The sequence below is a fragment of the Rattus norvegicus genome, chromosome 1 (genome assembly GCF_021556685.1).
Source record: "Rattus norvegicus strain SHRSP/BbbUtx chromosome 1, alternate assembly SHRSP_T2T, whole genome shotgun sequence".
NCBI lineage: Eukaryota > Metazoa > Chordata > Mammalia > Rodentia > Muridae > Rattus > Rattus norvegicus.
Window position 1 is genome coordinate 170,292,876 of NC_141534.1, and position 25,771 is coordinate 170,318,646.

A 25,771-nucleotide genomic window follows, 5' to 3' on the forward strand; every position below is an offset into this window, starting at 1 on the left:
CATATTCTCATAGTTTCTGTGAATAGACGAGCTCATGTGGAAAGATATCTACTTTTTATCAACTTCTTTAATATTTTATATTACGTGACACTGGAGAAATTCAGTTCATACCTTCATATGTATTAATGTGCTAAGTCCTATGTTTATAATCTTTTCATTTGGTTTTAGTAAGGCAGCCTCTCACTTCATTAAAATAAAAAGTATTTTTAAAATTCCACTCAATATTATCCTCCCTGTTCAGTGATTATGTTTATATATGATTGATATTAGAGGATATAGAATGAAAATCATATACAACTTCATGTTCATAGAGTTGTTAGTGAAAAAATTAAAAAGACAAAAGAGTAGATTTGTAGAGTTGAAGTTTTAATTCGTTGCCAAAGAGAGAGAGAAATAGCAAATATTTAAAAAAGGAGAAACTTAAGCCATCCTTGTGTTGGAAAAGCTCAAAAGTGTTAGAAATTAATTTACCTGCCAACTGGAAACAATAAAAAAGTAAAATAAAATAAGTTACATTGAATTCCACTCAGCCTGAGAGGCCTGTTGCTTTCCTGCATATGAAGTGCATTAGTGTAATAAGCATGTTTAAACACAGTTAACTAGAAGCTATATAATATTCCAGGTTTGACACTGTCCTTTATTAGCTTATGTTCCTTTTTGCTTCATTGACATCTCTGTGTTTTAAACTCCACTGTTTTCTGAGATTTGTGAGTACTTTCACCACCATCATCATCATCACCACCACCACCACCACCACCACCACCACCACCACCACCACCACTATCATCATCATCATCATCATCATCATCATCATCATCATCATCATCACCACCATCATCATCATCATCATCAGGCTACAAGATGCTCTTTGTCACAGTGAAGTTGAACATAGCCTGGAAGGTACACAGAGTTTATAGATAGATACGGGAAAAGACACATTTGCTTTCTTTGAGACCAGCTGGGGTGATTCCAGAAACTTACAGAATCAATGCAATTAGGCCATACATTTTCACTCGTATAATCTCTAGAAGATGGATATAATACCATCTTCATTATCTATAAGGTACACTGGATTTTCAAAAGAATATCAAGGAACCACATTCTTATAAAACTTGGTTGATGCTCAAAGATTTAAAGCCACATGGTCCATATGTATAAGATTCCAAGATGAAATTTGAGTGTTTGCACCTTCGCATTCACCAGTTCTATCTGATTAGGTGTCAGTATCAGTGGTGATGACAGGATTTTTCAGATTCATGGGCTATACCAACTTGTCATATCTGAACCCAAGGACAGTGATTCTGGTTGGCATCCCTGGACTAGAGCATGTGCAGTTTTGGATTGGATTTCCCTTCTTTGTTGTATGTCTTGTGGCTTTGCTGGGAAACCTTTTCCTGCTAATCATTGTTCCCAGAGAACGCAGCCTACACCAACCCATGTACATTTTCTTGGCAGTACTGGCAGCTACTGACCTTGGTCTCTGTTTAGCCATTGCTCCTAAGATGTTGGCCATCTTCTGGTTTGGTTCATGTTCTATGGCTTTTGATACTTGCCTCACCCAGCTCTTCTTCATCCATGCCTTGCAAGGAATGGAATCTGGCATTCTGCTCGCCATGGCTTTTGACAGATACGTCGCCATCTGTGACCCTCTGAGGCACCCATCCATCCTTACACCTTTATTTTTACTTCGAGTCATTCTGATGGTTGCAGTCCGGGCAACTGTACTTGTTGGGATTTTACCTGTTCTCCTCAAGCGACTGCAACGGTTCCACTCCATTGTGATCGTTCATTCTTATTGTGAGCACATGGCTGTCGTCAAGCTGGCAGCAGAAGATGTCACTATTAATAAATCATATGGGCTCTTTGTGGCTTTTGCAATTCTGGGCTTTGACATGATATTCGTTTTCATCTCCTACTTTTTGATTTTCCAAGCTGTTTTACATCTTCCTCAGAAAGAGGCACGGAGCAAAGCTTTCAATACTTGTACAGCTCATATTGTTGTCTTCCTAGAGTTTTATATCCTTGCCTTTTTTTCCTTTTTCAGTCACCGTTTTGGTCATGTGTCACCGTATATCCATATCTTATTGTCTACCATCTATCTGCTCCTGCCCCCTGCCCTTAACCCTATTGTCTATGGTGTGAAGACAAAGGAGATCCGCAAATGGGTTGTACACATTTTTGTTTTGAAGTCTAATACTCAATAAAGAACCTTAAAATCTTGTGTCAGAGGAAAACTAGAGAACTGCCTGTTAAAACTGCTTGAACCATATATGACTATTTTCATTATTTTTTTCCAATATACTGATCTTTCATGAAAAGTCAGTCCATATTCTCAACAGAAAGCCAGTATAGACATGGAATAAACACAGGTGAAAGATACAAATATCATATACTCCTTGATCCCTCACCTAAGATTTATTCTCCATTTTTCGTTCTTTCTTGCATTCTTAGATCCCTATTTTTTCTTTCTCCAAACCCAGACATATCTTGTGCTTTCTTAATGCAGAAGGTAATTTTTCCCTGATGGCAAACACTGACACTTATGTATCTGTTCTATGATTTTACATGTAGATAAAAATATTGATCACATATAGTGTAATGCATAAGAAGGTTAAGACAATATAATTGGCTATACACGGAGAAAAAAACTACATTTTAAAAGGAGTCATACAAGATTTCCTGGAGAACGTAATGTTAAATGTGAGATTTGAACGTCAAACATTATTTCAGATGATAAAGATTTTATTCATAGTATTAAATCAGTTTTAAAATTAATGTCATTAAAATTCATGAAGCTGTGCTGATATATAAGTCTGAATTCTTTGAGAATTCTGGTCCTGAGAAGCAGCCTGTATTCAATTTTAACAAAATACACAGACCATCCTGTTGCATGAGATCACTGCTAATTTCCCTACCATCTGATACACAGTTTTACACAAATGCAAAATATCCATTACATATAAATGTGCATTTACATAAAATACACATTACAAAAAATGCAAGTGCCTTTACCAACACACCCATTTCAACAGCCTAAAATCTAGTACTGTTGTAAATGCCTTGTCTGTGTCATTTTAAGACTCACACTAAATTAACTTTTCACCAAAAGTTAATTAGGAGACAATGTGAAGAGTTTGAGATCTCTACTATTTAACTGAGCAGATATCATGTTAAATAGACCATTATATTTTCTCTTCTTATCTTTATGAAGCAAAAGCTCCTACAAACAAAAGAAGAGAACAGAGACATTGAATTTACCTTTGTGTCTCTGGCTACTTTGTCAGTCTTCACTCTTTAGGATCTAAGCACTGAGAGCGTCTGTCCCATCTTGGCTGGCACCACACGAGTACTAAAAATATTAACTCAGTAATCTCTTCATTCGCTCTTTTGATTTCCTTTCCTATTGAGGATCAAATTAATAACATTCTATATTTACAAAAGAAAAAAGATAAAATTACCTGAAAAATGGTTTCAACCTAAAATTAGATCACTGACATAAAGATATGCTATTAAAGAAAACCATAGTGAAAACTTTAGTGTTGTCGGATAGTTTTATTTTATTTAAATATGTGAGAGTTTCAGAGCTTTCTTCTGTTGAGGGTATTTTGAATTAGTATAAGAAGTAGAGTTCCCCATGACCACAATGGGGAGTAGAACTGTACAAGATTTATCCAGTGATCCCTATATACCCTCTTTGTGGAGAGCAATGCCTTAAGGTGCAGTATAACACTCTTGGTACATTGTATTCATTAGTGAATGCTACTTCACAAACCAACAAAAGCTTCATAGATGGAGTGTTAACACTCTGTTGCTATGAACATGGATCTCTTCAGGAAACCACTAGAGCAGCCTGGGAGCAGTCTTTACTATGGCACCTAAAATATTTTAAGTAGCAGAAACAAACTGTATAAGCAGAATAAATTATTCTTCTACGTTCCCTTATGTCACATAGAAGATAATAGGGTACAGAAAACTGATGGATACATCACACGTTTATGTACTGACAAACCTAAGAATTTGTGAAAACAAATTTAAAGCCATAGATATTTAGAAAGGCAATAAAAGTGCCACTTTTCAACATGTAAAAAGCTTGCAAGTCATATTATTCAATGGAAACTTGCATTTTATTACAGTGTTTACTTTTATTATACTTTCATTTTACTAGATATAAAGAAAAGACTTGTTTCCTATAGAGACAGTGTTGTAACAAAATACATAATCTTTAATAATAGTATTTTAATAATAGGTACAGCTTTGGATATATTAATGTATGCAAATATGTGAAACCATATAGATGAAACGGAAAGCTTGAAATAAGAAAAAGAGTATCTTTTTAAGGGCATGTTTTTTCACTTTAATTACTTTTCTGTTTTATACGTTTATATTTTTTATTTACTTTTTACTTACTCACTTTACACCCAGTTCACTGCCTTCTCTTGGTCATCCTCTCCCACAATCCTTTCCCCCATTGCTCCTTTCCTTCTCTTATGAACACATGGGGACATCCCATAGTATCCCCCCAACCCTAGCATTTTAAGTCTTTGCAATGTTAGATGCTTTCTCTCCCACTGTGTTCATAGAAGGCAGCCCAACTAGAATATATCCCATATACTATAAACAGCTATTGGGATAGCCGCGCTCCAGTTGTACGGGACCACATGAAGACCAAGCTGCACATCTACTACATATGAGAGGGGAGGACTAGGTCCAAACTGTGTATTTGGTCTGTGGTTCAGACTCTGAGAGCCCCAAGGGTCCAGGTTAATTGACTCAGTTGTCCTTCCTGTGGAGTTCCTATCCCAGTGAGTGTCTGCAATCCTTCTGGCTATTCTTCCATAAGAGTTCCAAACTTTATCCACTGTTTGGCTGTGTGTGTCTCCATTTCTCTGAGTCAGCTGCTAAGTGGTGCCTCTCAGAGGACAGCCATGCTAGACTCCTGACTTAAGCATAACAGAGTATCATTAATAGTGTCAGGTATTGGTGCTTCTCTATGGGATGGGTCTCAATTTGGGCCCATTACTGGTTGGTCTTTTCCTCAGTCTCTGCTTCATCACCTGTGCCTGCATTTCTTAAAGACAGGATAAACTCTTGTGCATTTATATTGCAAGTAGTAGTCATTTGAATTATCTTTCCTTTGGAAAGGTATCTCCTTGATTTCTCTCTGAAATTTGATTTCCCTTCTTCCTGTTCAGTCCTCTGACTTTGATTGTGTGCTTCACTGAACACACACAATTTCTTTCCTGAGTATGTTTGGGATGTTATTCACTTAAGCCAGTGGCTACACCACCAAATAAAATGGCACCCACAACCAAAAAACCCTTCTGTAACTTTAGCAGTTAGTTGTAGCTAGGAAGAAAACATCCAAGTCAACTCTGGTTTCATTTTTTCTATGACATGTGACCTAAGTGCATGATGCCTTCATAAAGAGTGCTTTGCTGGGCATGCAAGATCAAAAACATGTATTAATTTGGAGCTTCAGGGTCCTATCTGACTATCATCGGGAGGTATCCCATAGTTGACATAACTATTGTTTAATAGCTTTCAGCTTCTGGAAGGAGCACTGTCCATGTGTGGGGAGTATTGTTGGAGGCCTGCTCTGGGGATTCTAGTTCTCTCTCTCTCTCTCTTTCTCTCTCTCTCTCTCTCTCTCTCTCTCTCTCTCTCTCTCTCTCTCTCTCTCTCCTCTGTTTAGTTTCTATGTTTTTCTTTTTATTTACATTCCAGTCATTGCTCCCTTCTTTGGTCCCCCTCCAACAGCTCCTCATCCCATTCCTCCTCCCTCTTGCTTGACCATCAATCAGTATTACAGAGTAATAGTGATATTGAAATTTTGTATAAATAAACCCAGTCAATATTTTATCTTCTGTCTTTTCACCTACAAAAAGTCATTAGTAACCATTTTATGACCTTTGGTTAATTGTATTTTTTAATTAATCATTCTTGTTGTTTACAGCTCAAATGATATCTACCTTCCAGATTACCCCTCCACAAACCCCATCCCATCTACCCACTCCCCCCTCCCTTTTGCTTCTATGAGGGTGCTCCCCCCTCCACCTACACATTCCTGCCCCACTACTCTAAGATCCCCTATGCTGGGCCATCACACCTTCAAAGAACCAAGGGTCTCCCTTCCCATTGATGTCAGGCAAGGCCTATCCTCCACTATATATGTATCTCCACTATATATGTATATGTATATATATATATATATATATGTATCATGAGCCATGAATCCTTCTCTGTACACTCCTTGGTTGGTGCTATAGTCTGTGGAAGTACTTGGTGATCTGGTGAACATACATTGTTTTTCCTATGGTGTTGCAATCCCCCTCTGTTCTTCCCTTTCTTCTGCCAACTCCTCCACCAGGGTCCTCAAGCTCAGTCTCATGGTTGGCTCCAAGAATCCATATCTACATTGGTTAGGTGCTGGCAGAACCTCCCAGGGAACAGCAATGCCAGGTTCATGTCAGCAAGTGCCTCTTGGCAACAGCAACAGTGTCAGATTTAGCATTTGAAGACAGGATGGATTCCCAGGTGGGGCAGTCCCCAGATGGACCATTCTTCAGTCTCTGCTCCATTCTTTGTCCCTGCCTTTTCTATGGACGGGAACATTTCTGGATTAAAAACTTTGAGATTCATAGGTGGCCTCATCCTCATCCCTCAACTGGGGGACATGCCTATTTACTGGAGGTGGTCTGTACAAGTTTTATCTCCCACTTCACTGAAACTTTCACCTCAAGTCATCCCTGTTGGGTTCTGGGAACCTCTTTCTTTCCTGGCCATGTTTATATGTTGGAGGTGGCACAGGAGAAAATTTCCCAAAGAGAACACCAGTGGCTTAGGCTCTAAGATCAACAACTGACAAATGGGACCTCATGAACTGAGAAACTTCTATAAGGCAAAGAATATTATCAATAGGATAAAAAGGCAACCTACAGATTGGGACAAGATCTTTACTAACCATACATCTGACAGACAGCTAATATCCAAAACATAAAAAGACCTCAAGAAATTAGACCCCAGAAAACAAAATAACCTAATTAGAAATGGAGTACAGAGCTAAACAAAGAATTCTCAGGGAATCTCAAGTGGCCGAGATGCACCTAAAGAAATGTTCAACATCCTTAGTCATCAAGAAAATGCAAATCAAAACATCTCTGAGATTCCACCTTATACCAATCCGAATGGTTAAGATCCAAACCTCGGGTGACTGACCAATATAAATGCCGATACTTACAGCCAACCAACAGACTGAGCGGGGGGCCTCAATGGAAGTGGTAGGGGAAGGGCTAAAGGGTCTGAGGGGATTGCAACCCCATAAGAAGAACAATATCAACTAATTGGACCACCCAGCATTCCCAGGGATTGAACCACCAATCAAGTATATACATGGAGGGAGCCAGGACAACAGATGCATAAGTAGCAAGGGATGGCCTTATCTGACATCAGTGAAAGGAAAGGAGACTTGATGCCCCAGTGTAGGGGGTTGCTAGAGGAGTGAGGCAGGAGTGGGTGAATGGGTGAAGGGAGGTATAGAGGAGGGCAGAATGGGTTGGGGGATTGATGGAGTGGTAAATGAGAAGGGGGATATCATTTGAAACGTAAACGAATGAAATGGTTAATATAAAAAGGGGAAAAGTTTACAAAACCTTGTGATTAAAAACAAATGTAGTTGACAAAATAAAACATTGCACAATTTTTAAAAAAAGAAGAAACTCAGGTGACAGCAGGAGCTGCTGAGGATTTGGAGAAAGAGGAACAATCTTCCATTCCTGGCGATATTGCAAACTGGTACGACCACTTTGAAAATAAATCTGGCAGTATCTCAGAAAATTGGAAATAGTTCTACCTGAAGACCCAGCTATACCCACCTGGGCATATACCCAAAAGATGCTCCAACATATAACAAGGACACATGCTCCACTGTGTTCTTAGCATCCTTATTTATAATAGCCAGAGACTGGAAAGAACCCAGATGTCCTTCAACAGATGAATGGATATAAAAAATGTGGTAAAGTTACACAATGGAGTATTACACAGCTATTAAAAACAATGACTTCATAAATTCTTAGGGAAATGGATGGAACTAGAAAATATCATCCTGAGTGAGGAAACACTCTAGAAGAACACACCTGTTATGCACTCACTGATATGTGGATATTAGCAAAAATACCCATGCTACAACTCACAGACCATATGAAGCTTAACAAGAAGGAGGGTCTAAGTATGGATGATTCAATCCCACTTATAAGAGAGAGAAAATTAATCATGGGAGGCAGGGGGAAGGAAGGAAGATGTGGAGGAGGGATTAAAAGGTGAACGGGATCAGGTATGCAGAGGAGACAGAAGAGAAGCCCAGTGGGCGAGACGAATGAATGGAAATATGCAACAGTGTGTATGTCTTGTGGAGAGGAAAAAACTGTAACATCCAAGACACCAAGGACGAGGGAGGCTCCCAGTACCATATGGAGATGACATTACCCAAAATGACCAACAATGGGGGTTAGAACTTCTAAAGGCATTTTATAACATACCCAATATGATTCTTTAATGTACAATATAAGTAGAGAAATAAAGCTCATTAGTTATCAATATGTTCATAGATATATTTACATATCTATTTTTAAAATTCTTTTATATTATTTATGATTATGATTTGGTGAAAGAGTGAATCACAACCATGAAAAGACAAAATTAAAGCCTCACCATGTTGATGACACACTCTTACACCATTTGGAAAATGTTTTCAGTTCAAGTAATATCATTTGATCATATAAACAATAAAAGTTACAATGCAATGTCCCTATTTTCTTACATATAAGCAAGTACTTAGGAATTACTAAGCTTTCATACATTAAGATCAAACGAATACATGCAAGTTGTATTTCTAACCTGACAGAGTTCTTTTCTTGAATTAGTACTCTCTTCCCCCTCTGAAGAGAATCCTGAACTGGTAGAAATTATTTGAACTTCTGGCTGTGGATAGCACCCAACCCCATGCCCCCATGTCTTCCTTGCATCACAGGCGTCAGCTCAGTTTCTCTGACAGGTCAGTACGCGCAACACCCGCTCCCTCATCTGTTTGGTTCGGGCTGCATATATTAAGGGGTTGACCATAGGAGGCACCAGAAAATACAAATTGTCGATTACAATCTGTAAGTAGGGAGCCATATGGTACCCTAAAATCTGGGATAAGACAGAAAAGACAACTGGAGAATAAAACAGACCAATGACACACAGATGAGAACCACACGTGCTGAGAGCTTTTCTCTTGGCTTGCCCAGATGGAATACGAAAGACAGCACAAAGGATCAGAGTATAGGACAGAATGACAAAAAGGAGATCAATCCCCACAGATGCTACAATAACCATGAGGCCGTAGACAACGTGGTTGGAGATGTCTCCACAAGCAATCATCACCACAGCCATGTAGGCACAGTAGGAATAACTGATGACCTGTGTTTGGAATCGTTCCAGCCTTTTAGTTAGGATGGGGGCAGGGGTGACCACGGCCACTGCCCTTGCCAGTATAGCCAGTGCCATCTTCACAAGCATGTTTCTGTCCAGGATGGTTGTGTACCTCAAAGGGTACCAGATAGCTGCAAATCTATCAAAGGCCATGGCCAAGAGGATCCCCGATTCCATGACATAAAAGGAAGGAATGAAAAACATCTGTGTGAGGCAGGCCTCAAGGCTGATTTCTTTGGCATTCATCCAGAAGATTCCTAGCATTCGGGGTACAGTGACTGTAACCAGGCACAAGTCCACAACTGATAGTGTAGCCAAGAGGAGAAACATTGGCTCATGGAGAGTCTTCTCTATCCAAATTATATTTAAAATGGTGCCATTTCCTATGATGGTTATTACAAATATCAAGAAAAAGGATGTTGAGAACCAGCCATGGGAGGATTCGAGGCCTGGGATTCCAGTCAGGATGAATATCAAGGGCTGAGGAATGGAGTTATTACATGAGGGCATTGTCACAGGAGCTCTTCAAGGTCTGGTTCCTAGAGAGACAAGGACAACAGTTTCTATTGGTAATGATTAGTTAATTGATGATCAAGTCATCCCTTGAGCTACTTTTAGTGGGAATGCAGAAAATACTGGAAAACTTGCTACGAGAAAGACACCTTCTCAAAAATAATTTCTCATTAAACATGCCTGTTCCGTGATTTAGATTTTCCAGTTGCTTTGATTGAGTAATACTCCAATCTTATCATTTCCTAATATGACCACCTAGATGGTAGGGTACAGCAGGGCATGCATCCCATATTACAGGCAGAGTGTGTGTGTATGAACATGTCAGTCATTGAAGTGTTTATCCCAGGTAGGGAAGCTAAATATAATTGTGTATCATCTTGTTTGTAGCATTGGTCTTTGTGCTTTAGGATTCTTCCCTAAGAACATTCATTATGAATAATTTATTCTTATAAAATATCCAGGAACTATGTGGGAAAATTATGTAGAAAGGAAGATGATCGTTTTGGTAGAATAGTGGATGTGTGGGATGACAAACCTGCAATCTCAAAATGTCTCAACAGATAACAATTCAGCATTTCCAGACATCCAGTCAAGGACAAACGGGGAGTTGGTTAAGAGTCAAGACGACTTAACAATTTTCTGTGGAAACGTTTGGTTGTGTTTCTGCAGGGAGTAGTGTTTGGGGTTAACATAAGGATTTTTACCAAAAGTGCACCTTATTATAGTTATTAAATATTTTGAACTATATAATTATTTTGATAGAAATACAACATTTTCTGTCACTAAATGAAAGTCATGAATGTATGTCAATATGCGAAAAGGGAAGTCACAACAAATATTGATATAAAATATAGTAGTAAGTTTTTAAAATTATACAAGTACAATTACAAGCTTTTAAACATGAGGCTTCACAATTTTATTTAACATTTCAACTGTATAATTTTAGCAAATATTGTACAAAAGGAGAAATAATAATAAAAACTTAAAATCACAAAACAAAGCATATATTTCAAAGTTGCTTTACCTAGAAATATGATATTAATATTGGGACGTAATTCCTGCCTGTAGTTGACATGTTGGATTACTAGTGTTTTATAGTTACATCCACATGATGACATATTTAACATATTTCCAAATCATTTGTAAGTCTAATGATTTGGATTTTCTTCCTGTTACTGTTGTTTTCCTTTGGATTTTATTTATAAACAGGGTCTTTCTCTGTAGCCCAGTTTGGTCTCAAAGTCACTAGACAATCAGGGCTTTGTCTGACTCAGGACTCTTCTGCCTCAACCCGCTGAGTGCTGGTATTACAGACAAACATTGGAGACTCCCTCACGTGCCCGTTACCCAGCTATTGTTAAGTTTATGGTATATTAATATCCCTGGATTTATAATGGCAATTAAATCATACATATATGCTTAGGCTTAGTAATATACAAAATAAATGGTCTTTATATAATTAAATTATTATAAATATGTAAGAGTCCAATATGTTGTGATAATTGACTTAGTACTCAAATTCTACTATAGCATTTTTACATAGTAAGTCGACTGATTCAATATTTTATATTAAAATTGCATTTTGTCAATGGCACACTGGTGTTTAACAATACACATATCTCCTAGGAGGTGATCTGGCATAGTAAATATATGAAGTTTGGAATATCAGACCTAAATCTTAGTTTATGTGACTGGATCTTATCTTTTTAATTTCTTTTTTATATTATACTATAATTTTATTATTTTTACCATCTCTATTCTACCTCTAAACTCTCACATATTATCTTTCTTGCTTTATTTGAAATTAAGTGTTAAATTAAACTTCTTCATGTCAAAAATTAGATAAGCCAAATAAGGCAAAATTAGTCCCTGTACAAATATTACATGTATATATTTGGCACCATTCCTAAAAAAGTTTTGTTCTAAACTGCAACTGTTCTTGTTTTTCAATGTATTATCAATTTGAAGTAGGATGTAGAAGTATTGTATTCTGTTTGTTAGTTAGCAGGAACTGTGATGAAGATAAAGAAAAGTCTTGAACTGATTCACTAAGCACAAATATTTGAAAATCTTGATGCCTTCATACTCTAATATTTCTAGGTTAATAATTTCTTTACAGAGAAAGTACTTGGCACCACTGTAGCTAAATATCTGGGGACATAGTGGGAGTTAGAACAGTTAAATGTATAAACGGCTAGAAGTCAGTATCCTGTCATAAATGACTGCTTGACAACAAAAGAGATGCACCACAAAAGCAGAAACTTGTACATGTTGAAGTTCCCAGGGGAGAATGTATAGTTATCTATCAGGAGTTCTATGGGTGATGTTCCCCACAAGACAGTTTCTTAGGACAGCACCAGAATTTTAAACAAAGTGACAAGGTTTTTCCTCTGTGTTATCACAAAATATTGGTAAAATTATGTGAATGTTATAGAAAAATTCAATCAATTCAAGAGTTGACACTCAACTTTCTCTCATTTTGATTTGTTTTCTTTACACAAGTGCCTCTGATCATTCTTTAAAACATGAAACACTTTACAAAGGGTTTAGGTTTTTTTCTCTATTTGGTTGAACGCAAGTGAGAATCTATTCTACCTACATAACTGTCTGTGTCCCAGGACATTTTTACCTTTTCCTCTCGCTCCTTTGTTTCCTCTCCTGGAGTCCTAGCTGCAGAGAGATCTGGTTAGCAGACCCGGAATGATCCAGTACACTAGAGTCTGAAGAAGTGCTGTGTCACTCGAGAGTAAGATGGAGGAGTTCAGCTTGAGACCCATTTAAGTTGGTTTGGGTTTCTTCCCTGGGTCTCAAGTGACCTTGTCTTTACCCAAATGTGCTGCTCTTGGCTTGAAAGTTGTTAGACAAAACCCTTAAAGTGAATCACTAAGGACCTACAAGATTTGCTAAGTGCCATAGACTTCGCTGTGAATGAGTTGCTGGTAGCAGTTTGATAGGGATTAGAAATCACAGGGGAACAAGCAGGAGCAGTTGAATCAGAATGGGTATCTTAAGACTCTTGGAAATAGATTAGGCAGATGGGGAGTCACAGTCAAAACAGTGCTGTAGTAGGTTGTAATTACACGTACATTGATTTGTTTTCAAGTTACTTATTTATTTTTACTTCTAATCACTTTTAGGGTTCCATAAATAAATTAGAAGCAGATATCAGGGCTCTTAATTTCTTAAATGGGATCGAAGCCCAGGCATATTTAGAAAAAGTATAGACAAAGTAAACTTTGTGAGATAAATAGAAAGGGAAGAACTGAAGGAAATTTGAGCAAGATTGGAGTGCTAGATGATAAATATGGTAAAAGATAATGTTCTGGAGGAACCGTTTTAAAAATGACTCTTGGCAGAATTGTGGATATGCCTAAAAAGAAAGAAAAATTTTTATTTTGTTTCGAAATTACTGGTAGAGTATAAATATCTTGAAGAGAACGATTAGGGGTCTACCTATTTGCTTTTCCATTATCTATTCTAATTATTATTATTTTGAATTATTTCTCAAATTTTAGATTATAGTATGAATGTTCTTCTTCATCTTTCCTTTTCCCCTCTCCAAATCCTCACATACACTACTCCTTGCTCTTTCAAATTATGTCTTGTTTGATTTATTGTTACATAAATATATGTATACTTATTTACATATATATTTCTAAACATATGTACAATCTCATCTTCTTGGTAGTTAAACAGTGCTTGTATTTATATTAGATACATATACATGTATGTATGTATATATGACATATAATGACAAACATTTGAAATATATATGACAAGTTTTTTATTTGAGAAACAATTGCTATATGCTTTCCGGGGGAAAAAAAACTATTTCTCCAACTCTCAACATTCCTTGGTTGCTTGTATCCCTTTATGTAGAATTAAGACCTCATGGAATTTTTCTGGCAGTTGGCAGTATTCTATGGTTGATGTTCTTGTCCAGAATATTTAGACAGTCATGCTGATAAGACTGTATGGACATAGCTTTTGAAATTTCTAGGAGACCCAATATCTAAGCAGATTACATTATAAATTTTTGTCCTTGCACACACAGAGAGAACAGTACTCTTCACTCCCATCAAGGAAAGTTCTGGTTAAACCAGATGAAGAGCATTACTGAAAACCACAACCAATATAAATGAAAAGTTGTGGATCCCTGTTGCAATGGATACATTTTCAATACAACTCCCATACCTAAGGCTCAGTGATCATTGCAGAAGGAGGGGCAGGAAGACTGTAAGTTCCTGATGGACAGGAAGTTTACTGGGAGCTAATCTCTATTTGCCCAAATATTGTTGCCCAGGCAAAGACTGGCCTTCAAACAATAATAATATCTATTAATATATGTGAACATTCCTAACCACGTGCCCACATGCTTACACACACACACACACACACACACACACACACACACACACACACACACACACTGGTTTTTCATCAATTGTCAACTGTGAGCTCTTAGACCTAGAATAACAGTGCCAAGGGAAAATGACAGTTATGTGAGTTCAGAGGTTAGCAGAATCTTTACTAGGCTATGTTCCTCAGGGTAAAGTAAGTTCATGATACTCAAGTAAGTTCAATAAAATACATTCTTTTTTGGTTATTATGAACAATCTAGGTCTTTATTATCTTTCTGGACAGTGAAAGTTCCCTTATGACATCTACTTCATTCATTTCTTCTATTTTTATCTCACTATTATTTACAACATTGTGAACACAAAAATCTTTTTATGAATATATGTTTTAATTTATAAAGTTAACTTGTGCAATGCAATGCTGTTCATTGTGAAGTATTTAATGAAGTTGAGTGAATTAGCATATCTATTAGAGAAAGATAAAATACATTAAACTCAGAATTTACAATATCTAATCATTGTAGATATTATTTCTTTACATCAATACTTGACCTATCTTTCATAGCCGTTAACTGTGCACCATTTGGTTTATTTTTCCCTGTCAGCCTAGGCCACCCTAGTAACTATGTTTCTTCTCTTTTCTCTGTTTAATACACTTTTTGAAAATGTATTTTCTTTTATTTCTGAGATTATTATGTAGTTATATCATTCCTCCTTGCTTTTTCCCCCTCCAAACCCTCTTACATGCTCCTCCCTGCTCTCTTCAAATTCATGACTTCTTTTTTCATTAATTGTTGTTACAGGTGCATCTGTTTATGCCTTTACATATAATTCTCTAAGTATAACCTACTCATTCAGTACATAATATTACTAACAGGCATGTTTCCAGTGTTGACTATTTTGTATTGAATATCCAACTGCTGTACTTTTCCCTTGGTAAAACTTTCTCTCACTCTTAAGCATTCCTTAGTTGCCTGTATTTTTTTTTTTTTTGCGTAGAGTTTTCTTCCCTTCTTAATTATTATTTACTTTTGATTTCACAAATGCAATGCAGTTATTTTTCTTTCTGGATTGGGATCATTAAATTTATTATGCTGTCCCTTTTACTCTTTCATATTGAAAGAAGAGGCAGAGTCTTCTTTGTTTTTAGGCCCAATAATATCTTTTCAAATTGCAAACTGCATATATTTTTCATCTACACACTACTCATCTTGCCCTTTTTGCTCAGCTACTAGCTCAGTATTTAGCTGAGTACAGTCGTCATGCCTTCTCACCCTTGCCTGATACTATACCAGTCTGAATCATCTCTCTGTTTTCAGTATAACAGTGCTTTGCTTTATTTCTTCCATGACTTCACATCCTATACTATCTGAAGACCCACATCAACTCATGATTCACACTTTTTTTTTTTTTCCGGAGCTGGGGACCGAACCCAGGGCCTTGCCCTTGTTAGGCAAGCGCTCTACCACTGAGCTAAATCCCCAACCCCGATTCACACTTTCTGTCCATGTGATATTAATAACCCCACTTCCACAACCTCTTTTTCCTTCCCTGTCTGTTAGCTCCCATACATACACATATATTTACATACATACATGCATATAAACATTCATATACATATATACATACATACACACATACCTGTGTCCTCACACATCTGTGAACATGACTATACACATAAAGCCACCTCAAACATATCCACATGCCTTATCCAAAATTAACGTATAATCAATATTTTTGTAAAATTTAAGCCACTATAGAGACAACATCAATTTCACAAATATTTATTGAATTCTTCTGCACATCTATATTGTATAAGAAAAGAAATAAGGGGGGCTGGGGATTTAGCTCAGTGGTAGAGCGCTTACCTAGGAAGCGCAAGGCCCTGGGTTCGGTCCCCAGCTCCGAAAAAAAAAAGAACCAAAAAAAAAAAAAACAAAAAAACAAAAAACAAAAGAAAAGAAATAAGGAAGTGAGTTAAATTTTATCAAGAGTAAATGTTCAATTGCTCAAATTGTTCCAGAAGAAAATGTATTTTTAAAAAATAATTTTAGGGCAGGAGAGATGGCTCATTGGTTAAGAGCACCCGACTACTCTTCCAGAGGTCCTGAGTTCAATTCCCAGCAACCACATGGTGGCTCACAACCATCTGTAAAGAGATCCGATGCCCTCTTCTGGTGTATCTGAAGACAACTACAGTGTACTTATATATAAAAATGAATAAATGAAAAAAATATTTTCTCTATTGCTTATATATAATGGTTCAAATCTTTAAGCTGATTTATTTAAAAAATAGACTTTTACAAAAGCAAGTAACTATTAATTTATGAGTACAAATAATAATTAAATAAAATTAAGATCATTGTGTCTGAGCAAGCTTTGGGGTGATTCCCAAGAATGTAGAGATAGTCATGAATAGAATCCTAGTCTACTAAAATGAAAGGTTTAAAGAGGCCAAATGTTAGTTAGCTTGTGTTAAAACTGGTTACAGTTCTTTCATTATAGAAAATAGTCTATAATTACAAGGTGATTTAAATAATAGTTGAATAAGGCTGGAGAGATGCCTCTGTGGCTATTATATGAATGTGTGGAAGGGGGGTTGGGTATTTAGCTCAGTAGTAGAGCGCTTGCCTAGCAAGGGCAAGGCCCTGGGTTTGGTCCCCAGCTCCGGAAAAAAAAAAGAATGTGTGGAAGGCTAAGCATTCCATCCCAGAAGCCACACTGCACAAAACACCTGTAACTCCAGCTATAGGCCATCCAGCACTTATATTTCTGAGGATAGCTTTACTCATTTGCACATACCCATATTATACATACTCATTTAAAATAGAAGAATATTAAGTATTTGTTTATTAGATCATTGTAAAGGATAGTGTATATTTCCCATCAAGGTCTGTGTACCAATATTTTTTTATAAATAAACAGGACATTTTCATAAATTTAGAGGCCAAACCAAATATATAACTTTCATGTCAATTATTGACAGTGATCATTAACTTTTCAGTACCCTGTTCTTGAGGAACATTTAAAAATGGTCGTGTGTTTCGTTCCCTTTTAATTGCTTTTATTCTAAAGTAAGCTGCTATACTAAATTAAAAGGTAGGTTGGAAGAACCAACAGAGATAAAGGCTGCATTTACTTAGCATCAAGTTTTAAAGAAGCTTACTATAAACAAAGAACACACAATAAAAATACAGCTACTAATTTCATCAGAATTTGAACTACTTTGCTATACGGAGTAGCTCCTCCACATTAAAAACTAATGTTTATACTCGAAAATTCCATCGTGAGAAAGGATGCATTCTTCCCTTTAAGCTTTATTACAGCACTTTCAAACAACTTCAGCGTGATCAGCTACCTTTTACTTTTAGTGTATTAAGAACATAATCTCGAATTTTCTTGGTTCTAACACCATAAACAATGGGGTTGAGAAATGGTGGAACCAATAAATACATATTGGCTACTAGAATATGAATTTGGGGGGCCACATTGTGGCCAAAACGGTGGGTCAGGAAAGTAAACCCAGCTGTGGAATAGAATACAACAATGACACAGACGTGTGAGCCACAGGTGCCTAGAGCTTTAAGACTTGCTTCTCGAGACGGGAGCCGGAAGACTGCACGGAGAATCAGAACATAGGAGATGGCAATGAAGAAACAATCACAGGAGCCAATGCCAAAAGCAGCACCAAGGCTATAACGCTTGGTGGCACCTATGTCCAAACACGCCAACTTCACCACAGCCATGAACTCACAGTAGGTGTGTGCAATGATTCGAGTTCTGCAGTAGGGCAGCTGCTTGAGCAGTATGGGGTGTGGGGAGAAGAAGCCTACTCCCCGCAGCACCACAACTGCTCCCATCACGGCGATGCGGCTGTGGGTGAGAATTGTGGCATGGCGCAGTGGGTCACAGATGGCTACATAGCGATCAATGGCCATGGCCAAGAAAAAGCCAGATTCCATGGCAGTGAAACTGTGGATGAAGAACATTTGAGCAAGACATGCATCGAAGGTGATATCATGGGCTGCCATCCAGAAAAGACAGAGCATGCGTGGCAATGTGGATGTGGAGAGGACCAGGTCAGTGATTGACAGCATGCACAGGAAAAGGAACATGGGCTCATGGAGGCTGCGCTCTGCTCTCACCACAGCCAGAATAGTTACATTTCCCATCAGGGCCACCATGTACATGGAGCAGAAGGGAATCCCAATCCAGACATGGAGGTGTTCTAGGCCAGGGATGCCCATCAGCCAGAAGGTGCTTGGAGAGAGTTGCGACTCATTACCTGGCCCCATGGTGGCACTGCCCACTGTTTGTGGCTGAAGTCCTCATGCAAAGTGCATGTTTTTCGAAACAACTCTGAAAATAATTGAGGAATAAAGCTAGAAAATAAAAAAAATACCATGTTAGATAATTCTCATTGTTGTTTCCTGTGTGCAGAACCCCTTAGATATACTTCTTTAGAATGTGCACCCTGAAGCAAAATCTCATTATAAATCAAGCATATCACAAATTTACTCAAAGAAAGCTTTGCTAACATTTATATGATAAAGTAAAAGTTCCTTTCTCATTTGTGAATTTGGTGTTCCTTTTATTTATCGATTATCTTTTCATAGCTATCAAATTAAAAAGAACATATCCAACATATTTATTCAAACTTTCTTTATGTCTTAAAAAAGATAAATTTCTGACACTTATCTGAGTACTCTCAAGAGACACTTTTTATTTGTCAGCTAGTATGTTTTTTTGGTTTTTAGGTTTTCCAGTTAGTGGCTCAGAAGCTTTCCTCAGGAGCCTTGAGCAGATACTGGTCTGTTCTTCAAATATTTGTATACTTCATGGTCCTTCACATGGCAGAGCAGTCTCTCCAAGATTTGATAGTGACAATTAGGTTCTTGCCCACTTATTTTTTTGTTGTTTGTTTGTTTTCCTCACATGGTACCATTCTCTCTCTCTCTCTCTCTCTCTTTCTCTCTCTCTCTCTCTCTCTCTCTCTCTCTCTCTGTGTGTGTGTGTGTGTGTGTGTGTGTGTGCGCGTGTGTATGTATCTATCCATTTATTTTATCTCAACTTTGAGAAACTCTCATCTTACATTTCAACTCTTCTGCGTTTTTCCTAGTGTGCCTGATTTATCTCAACTTACACTGTTTCTGAGCCTGTTAATCACAAAAGAGATTAATACATCACGTATTTCTTTTGATCCTAGTATTATAAATTTGAGACTGTACCTCAATTCACATCATTTTATATAAGGTAATGAAGGAGACTTACTTTATTGCTTCTAACCTAGGAAAGGCATTAAGCCTTAGTTAGAAAATTCATGAAAGCATTCCAATTTTGACTGTTAGAGATTAGAACCCTGTAAGCTTTCAGATAATCCAGTATCATCACAGACGAGGCGCTGAGACACAGGCATTTTTAACACACCTCTTCCTGAGTGCAAGCTTTTGTCATTTTATTCATGATAAACTCACTATTTTCTACTTTGAATATTAAATATGCAGTCAACTATAACCCACCAATGCTTTGGACTCATTTAAAAGACAGATTCTTCAAGGTAACATTACATAAATTTTGGTTTTGTACTTTAGTGTGAAAAATGATTGCTCTAAGTTTATATTAAACGTGGTCTGTTAATTTTGTGTTTATGTTTCATATTAAAAATGTAACTTAATTGAGGATTTTTGAAAAAAGTTTATATCAATCGAAAGGTTCTAAATGGACCTCGGCAATAGGATTTACAGCTTATTAGTAATAAATACATTGAGTTTAATATCAATAAAATTGCCAGTATTAAGTCTTGCCTTTCTCATTATTGTTTGACAGCCTGGTCAAGGATCTCATAAACTGGCGTTTGTACTCCATGACATACTTGTGTAAATGGAAATGTCCCCTTCCGTGCTTGATTAGCTACACGCTTATTCTTGGAAATGTTTGACATGGGATCTTTAAAACAATTTACTCAATTTCTTTATATTATTATGCTTTTGCACATTAAGAGTTCCAGAAACCTTAAAAACCATGTTTCTAAGCAATATCATCGCTTCTGCTTCTTTCTTTACTGACTCTGTTTTCACCATGCATTCTTCTCATGCCTTTCTCCTTTGTGTATTTGTAGCTCTGAAGCTGCCTGTTTCTTATGTTTTATGCCTTATGAATCAGTTTCCCCTTTATGGAGACTGGGAAAAATCGATGGGAAGATCAATATCATTAAACTTTTCCAGGCGCAGTGGTATTGAATCTCAGCACTTGAGAGGCAGAGCAAGCTGCATCTCTGTGAGTTAAAGGCTTGGACTATGCGGTTCATTCCAGGACAGCCAGAGGTACAGAGTGAGATCCTATCTGAAATATTCTGCCAGGCAGGAGCACAACCTTACACAAAGCAATCAACCATCAGATAAGCATTAGTATTTGTTCATGATTTCGTGGCAAATGTGGATCTAGCATATTGTCTAAGCAAAGGCATAACACAATTAGACTAGAAAATTAGATTATAAAACCATGTTTCCAGTTTTTATGCCCACTCTCTTAAGTGTCCTAAGTGGGCGGATTTCAACATTATAACATCTATCAACCACACATTACCTCTGCAATGGTAAGCTTTTTTTCACAATTCTTTTTATGGTGGTTCCTCTCTTTTTGCATTATCCATGAAGCATTTCATTATCCTGTAGCGTTTAGGCCGCATAGAACTCCATGTGTGGTTCTGTGATACTTTGCTATCTCACCTCACATGGACATTTGTTGTTAACATGTGCTCACATTGGAACTTTGCAATTTTGCCATTTTTGAAAGGCTTAAAAACTGTGGTATATCTTATTTAGTGAAATACAATTATTGGGTCAACTGACTTTTATGAAAGTTTAAATTTCTCACTGTCAAAGTCTTGCATAAGTTGACACTGCAATGATCCAGCCCAAAGCTTGGCACCAGATTCTTTATTTTATCAACAATTTTTCCAAGTAATTAAGTTTTCCAAGTAATTAATAGTTCAATTTGAAAATGCTCCCAGGGAAAACCTGTTTCAGCTCCTGTAGGTATGGTGCAACTGAACCCTACAATTAAAAATCAGAACTAAAATTCCATGACGAATTTCTCTTTCATTTATTTTACAATTTTTGAAATTTTTATTTTAATTAAGATTTAATTACATCATATTGCCTTTCTTTTCCTTACTTCAGGTCCTCTTATGTCTTACCCTCTAGCTTCTCCTGTGTCTACCTACTTACTTCTTTTCAAAACCATGAAATCTTGTTTTACACCAACTTTTCTTGTTAATAAATAAAACACATTTCTTCTTTACTCCTAAACATTTTATTGCCACAAGACATACTGTGATTTCACAAACTCTAAAGATAAATAGAACGAAAACAAGAATATCTGCATATAGATGTGACCTGTCCTGGCTGACTAAAATGCTATTACAAATCTAATTCAGAATGCCTATCAGTCTACACTTCATCAACAGATTTACTCGATATAATTTATAAAAGCATGTACCTATTTGTATATATGTGTGATCCTTATTGCCCTTAACTCTAGTATGGACATTTGTGGAATGGAATGTTACCTTCCTGATGATCTCATAGTTCTGTGAAGAAGTATTTTAGAGTGCAGCCTTGTCTGCTCTTACCCAGTCAGTATTTCTGTTTTCATTCTTTTAATTTAAGGGGTACCTGTTCCCCAGAGGGCCTTCGATGAGCAGATTCATGGTATTCTCTGTTAATAGGAGCTGGAACTGCAGCTCACTCTGTATCCATCCCTGAGGGAGCAATGATTAGTGGTCCTCTGGGGTCAGGGTTCATTTCCCAACTTGTGGGACCTAAATTGTTTTTAGTGAGAGTAATTATTACAAACTCTCTTTTAAGAAAATAAAGATGTGTTTCTTGAATGTGTTCTGAACACTTCGATAATTAATATATTTGCTAAATATATCCAAGAATAGTCTTATCATGAGCCTTCCTGATGTCAATAACTTGAATGGTGCTTTTGTTTTCTAATCCTTCCTCTAAAATTTGTACCCTGTATCTGATTTGTGATTGTAGATTTCTATATTTTGGATATTATTACCTATAAAAGTCTTACCTTTCCCTAATCTTACTCAATACTTTTCTTCTATGCAATAGCATTCTATTTGTTCCTTTTCATTCTGCATCTTTCTCCACAATCCCTTACTAGCTTGTATTTTCCTAAAACCATATTGTCTTCTTTTACCTGCAGATATCCAAAGTCAGACACTTCCATTGACCTAAACTTCTTTTTTTCCTCTCTGACTTCACTCTAGCCATTAAGTACATGAGAGTCAAGTCCCTTGTCCCACAAGTAAAACAAGAACTTCCCCCCTCTTCTAACAGAGAGAGAAAATTATTTCTTCCAGACCGTTTATGGTTTAGTTATAAAATATCACTTTAAAGACACATCCATTGAAGCCAAATGACCAGTGCTCTTTTATGAGGCTCTAGAATCTCAACGACATTTGAGTCCAGCAGAAGGAAGATCATTGGAAACTAGGGGCATGTCTAAGGGTGATGTCATGTCCCCCGCCTCTGCCTCTCCTTTTCCTCCTCCTCTCCATTCCCTGAGCAGTGCCGTGGCACTCACTGCCATGCGGCTCACTGCCATGGCGCTCATTGCTGTGCTACTCACTGCAGTGCGTCTCACTGCTGTGCCTCTCACTGCCATGCTGCTCCGGGCCATGTGCCACCATTTTATTTTCCTAATTGTGGTTCATATTTCTTCCAGGCTTCAAAGAACAAGATCGCAGCCCACGAACAGTTTCCGAATGTTCTTGGAAAGATGGTACATCTTATGGCATGGGGATTTCTCTCAAATCAGCAAACCTTTACTAATTAAATTTTAACTCTTTTCCTTTACTGTTGTTTCATCTTGTTTTATTTCAAAACTGTTTTAATTGATTTCGTTCACTTGTCCTAATACAGTTAATACAGTTCAAAGCTTCAATATATCTTCTTTTCTTCAAAGGTAAATTGTGCCAGTGAAGAGTCAGTAAGTTGGAGAATTTTACCTTATCCGAATTCCTGTGTTTTTCCTGACCACTGAACACTACTGCCCTTTCTTGTTCCTTAAACCAACTGAGCACCAGTTTTATTGCATGTCTAAAACTTTAAATTTTAAGTTTCCTATCTTTTCTGTGATTTTTCTTCCTTGGCCTGCATTAAATTGTGAACCATTACACACTGGATCTTCTTTCTTTCATGATTTAATTATTTTTCAGTGTGTATGTCAATTGATTGTAGGCTGCATCCAAGTGAGTCCCTGTCCAACAAGTAGGCATTGGGTAACACACTATCTGTGCGCCTCAACAGACTCCTAGCATACAAGAACATGATGGAAACGCAGTAGTCACGTTTCTGTTTCTCATCTGTGTTAGTTCTTTGATAATTTCATATAAATTGGATCATAGTAGAGGCAGGGGAGGGGGAGGGGCATTGGAGTTGGGAGAAAGGGGATAACATTTGAAATGTAAATACATAAAATATCCAAGAAAAATAAAATTAAAAAATCTTTTCGATGGTGTTTTGCTTTGGTTTCATGAATCAGTGTAAACCATTAAGGGAACAAACAGTAGGTTATTTTATGATTTTTTTTTAGATGTCAAAATTTGGAGAAAACGTTCTCTGATGGTCTTGGTTCTAATGCCATAGATCATTGGGTTTGCTAAGGGAGGAACAAGGAGGTAAATATTAGCCACAAAGATATGAATGTGAGGGGCCACATTGTGACCAAACCTGTGAGTAAGGAAGGAGAAGAAGGCTGGAGTATAGGCTACTAAGATCACACAAACATGCGAACCACATGTTCCCAAGGTCTTCAGGCGAGCTGCTTTGGATGGAAGACAGAAGACAGTATAAAGGATGACAATATAGGAGCATATGATCGAAATGAAATCAAAACTGCCCGTTAGGAAGGCAGCAGTTAGACTGTACAGTCTGAAAATCCGGGTTTCTGCACAGGCCAGCTTGATCAGAGCCATAAATTCACAGTATGTGTGAGGAATGGTATTTGTTCTACAGTAGGGAAGCCAGCGAAGCATGAACGGCTGAGGACTGAAAAGCAACCCCCCACGGACGACAATCATTATCCCCAAGTTCCGGATGACACCGTGAGTCGGGATAGCGGAGTGCCTCAGAGCGTTGCAGGTAGCCACATAGCGGTCCAAGGCCATGGCCAAGATAAACCCCGAGGCCATACTGCACAGTGAGTGAATGAGAAAAACTTGTACCAGACAGGCTTCAAAATGAATCTCTCTGTTATGGAACCAAAAATTGCTGAGGATTTTAGGCATGGCAGTTGTGGAAAGAATCAGGTCAGTGTCAGAGAGCATACAGAGGAAGAAATACATGGGCTCATGCAGATTGGAATCTATTCTGACGATAAAGAGAAGAGGGAAATTCCCTAAGTGAGCACCCAGGTAGACAAGGCAGAAAGGCACTGATAGCCATGTGTGTATGGCTTCCATTCCTGGAATGCCAAGGAGAAGAAAGATTCTGGGGTGCAGATTGGTAATATTTGACAATGGCGTGATAGAAACCATTTGCTGCATTCTCTCGTAGAAAAGTGTAGAGTATTCACATCCATCTGTCCATAAATAAACAGATTATTTATTAATTTATATATAGCACTTAGCATGTTTCACCACAAGGTTAAATTAAGAGTCGAATCCACTTTCTACCTTGGAACACCACCATTATATTAGGGTAGTTTTCATATAACCTAATGATTATCTTCCTCTGTAAAATATGAGCAAGTACTTTCCATGACTCAAAAGATGAAATTTAATCCACTTGTGTGAATTAACTGGCTCATAGACAAGATGCTCAATTCTTGTCTCCAAACATCCTGGACCTTTGGAATGAAGAGAAAATTATAAATTTTAAAAATTCCAAACCAGAAGACATGATTTTAATTTCTAAGTAAGCAAAAGAACTACATTTCTGTGTTTATAAACCAGGATAGAATATACATTTTTAAATCTTCAAATACAACTTTTTATATACTTTTAGTGCAGGACTTATTGTTTTGAAAGATGCATACATGGTATAACAGATATTAATTAATGGTTGATGCTTGTACACGGCAGCCAGAAGTAGAATGCCTAGAATCTTCACAAATGCAAATGGCAACTATCTGTAGATCCAGCTTCCGAAGACATGGGCACAGAATTCTCAGAGAAAGCTGGATTCCTGAGCTAAGCATGCCAGACTTTGATTGGGTGAAGGTGAAAGAATGGTCACAGATGATTCTGGTTCCATCTACACATATGTAAGGGCATCCACATGTGTTTGTCAATACAGCAATTCACATGCAAACATGTACAGACTTTTATGTACACCATACACACACACAGACACACACACACACACAGACACACACACACACACACACACACACACACACACAGAGAAACAGAC

The 25,771-nt window shown here is 37.4% G+C and overlaps 4 protein-coding genes across 4 annotated transcripts; 1 reads left to right on the forward strand and 3 right to left on the reverse strand.

Moving 5' to 3' along the window:
* The first annotated feature begins 1,256 nt into the window (after window positions 1-1,256).
* Window positions 1,257-2,204, forward strand: Or52ab4 (olfactory receptor family 52 subfamily AB member 4). The gene has a single exon (NM_001000139.1). It carries the CDS (start codon window positions 1,257-1,259, stop codon window positions 2,202-2,204), a length of 948 nt encoding a protein of 315 aa, NP_001000139.1.
* Window positions 2,205-9,033: 6,829 nt separating this feature from the next.
* Or52ad1 (olfactory receptor family 52 subfamily AD member 1) lies at window positions 9,034-9,978 on the reverse strand. The gene is given in 1 exon segment (NM_001000140.1): window positions 9,034-9,978. A coding segment is annotated over 1 exon segment (945 nt).
* A 7,711-nt stretch (window positions 9,979-17,689) lies between these two features.
* Or52s19 (olfactory receptor family 52 subfamily S member 19) lies at window positions 17,690-18,634 on the reverse strand. The gene has a single exon (NM_001000141.1). It carries the CDS (start codon window positions 18,632-18,634, stop codon window positions 17,690-17,692), a length of 945 nt encoding a protein of 314 aa, NP_001000141.1.
* Window positions 18,635-23,929: 5,295 nt separating this feature from the next.
* On the reverse strand, window positions 23,930-24,903 carry Or52s20 (olfactory receptor family 52 subfamily S member 20). Its single transcript, NM_001001023.1, is given in 2 exon segments — window positions 23,930-23,940; window positions 23,943-24,903. Coding segments are annotated over 2 exon segments (972 nt in total).
* Between the last annotated feature and the right edge of the window lie 868 nt (window positions 24,904-25,771).

Excerpts from the sequence above, each read along its gene's own strand:
- Or52ab4 (NM_001000139.1), top strand. The coding sequence starts at position 1,257 with ATGGGCTATACCAACTTGTCATATCTGAACCCAAGGACAGTGATTCTG.
- Or52s19 (NM_001000141.1), bottom strand. The coding sequence starts at position 18,634 with ATGGGGCCAGGTAATGAGTCGCAACTCTCTCCAAGCACCTTCTGGCTG.